Below are 2,713 nucleotides of genomic sequence, written 5' to 3'. Positions count from 1 at the left end.
TTAAATGCTACTCTGGCGAAAAACTCGAGAAGAATGATATGGATCAAACAAAGTCCTGGTATTTATACCCTTTTTGACTCCAGTAATGTCTTAATGAGGTCATTTGGTATGCAGTCATTTGGTTTAGTTACAAAAAGTGCATAACTTGTGGCGGCGCTGTAATCAATAATTATTTTAGTTTTGCAAGTGACATCTTCCTGATAGTATATTTCCAACAAAAATAAGCGAAGTACATGTGTATTTGGATTGACCTAAAATGCCAACGTACCAGATGAAAATTATCCGATCATTATTATATTTTCTTTCGTTATTCTCATCATCTTCTTAATAACATTTTGAATTATAGATGGACCCAGTTTTATTTTTAAAAAATTACTTGATGAATAATGAAATGAAAATGTCTAGCCGTTTTCAAGAAATGGAGACGTTTTTGAAAATTCGGTATTTTTACTTGATTTTGTTCTGCTCAGCTATATATATTAGGAATTCAAGCTTGGAAATATGGCGATAGAAAGAAGAACAATAATTATGGGTACCATACCAAATTAAAAATGCCTGCTTCAAAATATACACTAATTTACTCTTTTTGTCTCTGATTCTAAGGAGTATGGATACTGATATGTCAAATAGTTTTAATCAAAATACAAGACGACGCAATTGATTTTCGAATGGATAAAATAAAATATCATTTCAAAGGGAATATGTTTTGTTCTAGGTTTCGATTCGTGCATATATATTTCAATAAAACATCATTTGCGGATGTAAAAACGTTCGAAGAATTTTTTTCTCAATTTTATGGCTTGAATACAATAAATTCTATGCTTCTCCCAAAATATTTTTTTCAAATCAAATGATTACAAATAACAAAAGAGGAAAAAATCGTTTTCTTTGTAAAAATGCCAAAATATCTTAAAAAGGAGCGCAAATATCGATCATGCCTGAATAATGTTTCATCTTTCTCGTATGATTTTTATGACCAGTGGTGTCTTTCTTGTTTTCAAACGTGTAATAAAACATTTGAAACAATGCAAGAGATTACAAAGTGACTAATTTTAACTAATTTTCAGTTTGTTTCGACATTTTTTTGATGACAAAAATGTGAAAGTGTTTATTAATTTCGGCGAAAGGTCACTATTGATTCCTTTACTACCAGACAACATATCTTAATGAGGATGCATTTCTAATGAAATCCAGCTAAATATGTGAAAACATCTTTTCAATAAATACTTTACCTGACATACTAGGTGTGTGCCGAAAAGTAATAGAACAAAAGTTCACCCTTTATCTTTCTTCGTATATTTGGGATTGCTATCGTCAAAGATCAGAACAAATACAAGAACAAAGATGACCAGACAATATGTATATCATATAATTGCATTTTTTGCCAGCCTCCCTTTGAACACATTAGAGAAGTTCTTTGTTATGCTCATTCTCTCGCTTAAATATCCTTATTGTTTCATACTATGGATTTCAATTTACAACATTTTACTTTTTAGATAGAGAAAACTCAATGTAACTTGCCATACAATTAATAGGCCAAACATGCATAGATTTGTTTTGAGATTTGAGACTGGTTTTCGATAATCTCTCCATTTTCTCATTAGCATTATTTTGGATGTCTAAAAAGCAGAGACTAAATAAAATTACAACAGAATTTCGAGTAATTGTTCAGAATTTATTTTCCATTTTCAGTTAAATACGCTTAAATACATTTGTTTTTATTATTTTCCATAAAATACAAGAAAGAGTCGAAATTGATTTAACATTGATGGTAGCCAGAGTAAGATGAGTCATTGGTGTTGTCTATTTTTCCTCGCACCATTCGTTCTCTTTGCGAACCTGTTCTTCTTCGGCCGATGTAAAGTCATTCTTGATGTTGAATGTACTGCGAATTTCTTCGGGTGTTTTGCCTTTTATCATATTGGCAACCGTTTTGCAGCCGGCATCAAGCAAGCTTTTGATGTCCAAGTAATTGGCAGCCAGAATCAAATCAAATAATACGCCTGCAAATAAATTACACAAACAATTAGATACGTTTTCCAAACAATTGTGGTGGGCGACAAACTAAAATATTTCGAGTCGTTTAAACCAAACAGCCTTTTAACTTTTAGCGAAAGAACTAATAAAGGATTATTGTGTTTTTACCTTGATCACATTTCAAAAAATCAGCATCCCATGCTGAAATATCATCGGTGCGCTTTTCCTTGTTTTCATCATCATCGACAGGTTTATCGTTATGATGATGTTTTGCCCATTCTAAAACTCGACGTAAAATGTATGAGTTCACATTTTTAAGTGGTACAGTGGCACCACCATCGTCATCTTCAATACCACAATCATCCAACATGGTTTTAATAGTGCCGGAGCATCTGGCCACGTCGATTTCAGTATCAAATATTTCACCGTCTGATGATTCCAACTTAATAATGGCCATCTGAAAAATAGACATGAAAACAATGAATTATTTTAATTCTCACTTTTCCAAGCACTAATGACTTTGGCGATTTTTGTTGGTAGAAAAAACAATGCAATATTATTTACTTTTAAACGATAAACTTAAAGAACCTTGTATACTGAGTGAGACCTCTATACAACTCAAATGTGGATTTCAATGCGAGTGAGAGAGGCAATAAAAGCCTCACTTTTTATACAAACTTCTTTAAGCACGAAAATTATAATAGAAATGGTTTGAGATCGTAATTATAAAAAAAAA

The 2,713-nt window shown here is 31.7% G+C and overlaps 1 protein-coding gene across 1 annotated transcript; it reads right to left on the bottom strand.

The window, feature by feature from the left end:
- Positions 1-1,654: 1,654 nt before the first annotated feature.
- On the bottom strand, positions 1,655-2,434 carry LOC116350513 (S-phase kinase-associated protein 1-like). Its single transcript, XM_031782313.1, has 2 exons — positions 2,146-2,434; positions 1,655-2,003 (listed from the first exon to the last, which is right to left on the bottom strand). The coding sequence occupies exons 1-2, from the start codon at positions 2,432-2,434 to the stop codon at positions 1,804-1,806; spliced, it is 489 nt and encodes a 162-aa protein (XP_031638173.1). The 3' UTR covers positions 1,655-1,803.
- Between the last annotated feature and the right edge of the window lie 279 nt (positions 2,435-2,713).

Source organism: Contarinia nasturtii, unplaced genomic scaffold (assembly GCF_009176525.2).
Source record: "Contarinia nasturtii isolate CC-2019 unplaced genomic scaffold, AAFC_CNas_1.1 Cnas_scaffold_4216, whole genome shotgun sequence".
In the NCBI taxonomy this organism is placed as follows: Eukaryota; Metazoa; Arthropoda; class Insecta; order Diptera; family Cecidomyiidae; genus Contarinia; species Contarinia nasturtii.
Note: the sequence above shows the minus strand (reverse complement) of the source record. Positions and strands in the feature narration are given on the sequence as shown.

What these genes read in the sequence shown, in the direction of transcription:
- LOC116350513 (XM_031782313.1), bottom strand. Translation starts at nt 2,434, where the DNA reads ATGGCCATTATTAAGTTGGAATCATCAGACGGTGAAATATTTGATACT. An exon ending in TTTTTTGAAATGTGATCAAG is followed by an intron (nt 2,004 to 2,145) that starts GTAAAAACACAA and finishes ATTTATTTGCAG; the next exon opens with GCGTATTATTTGATTTGATT.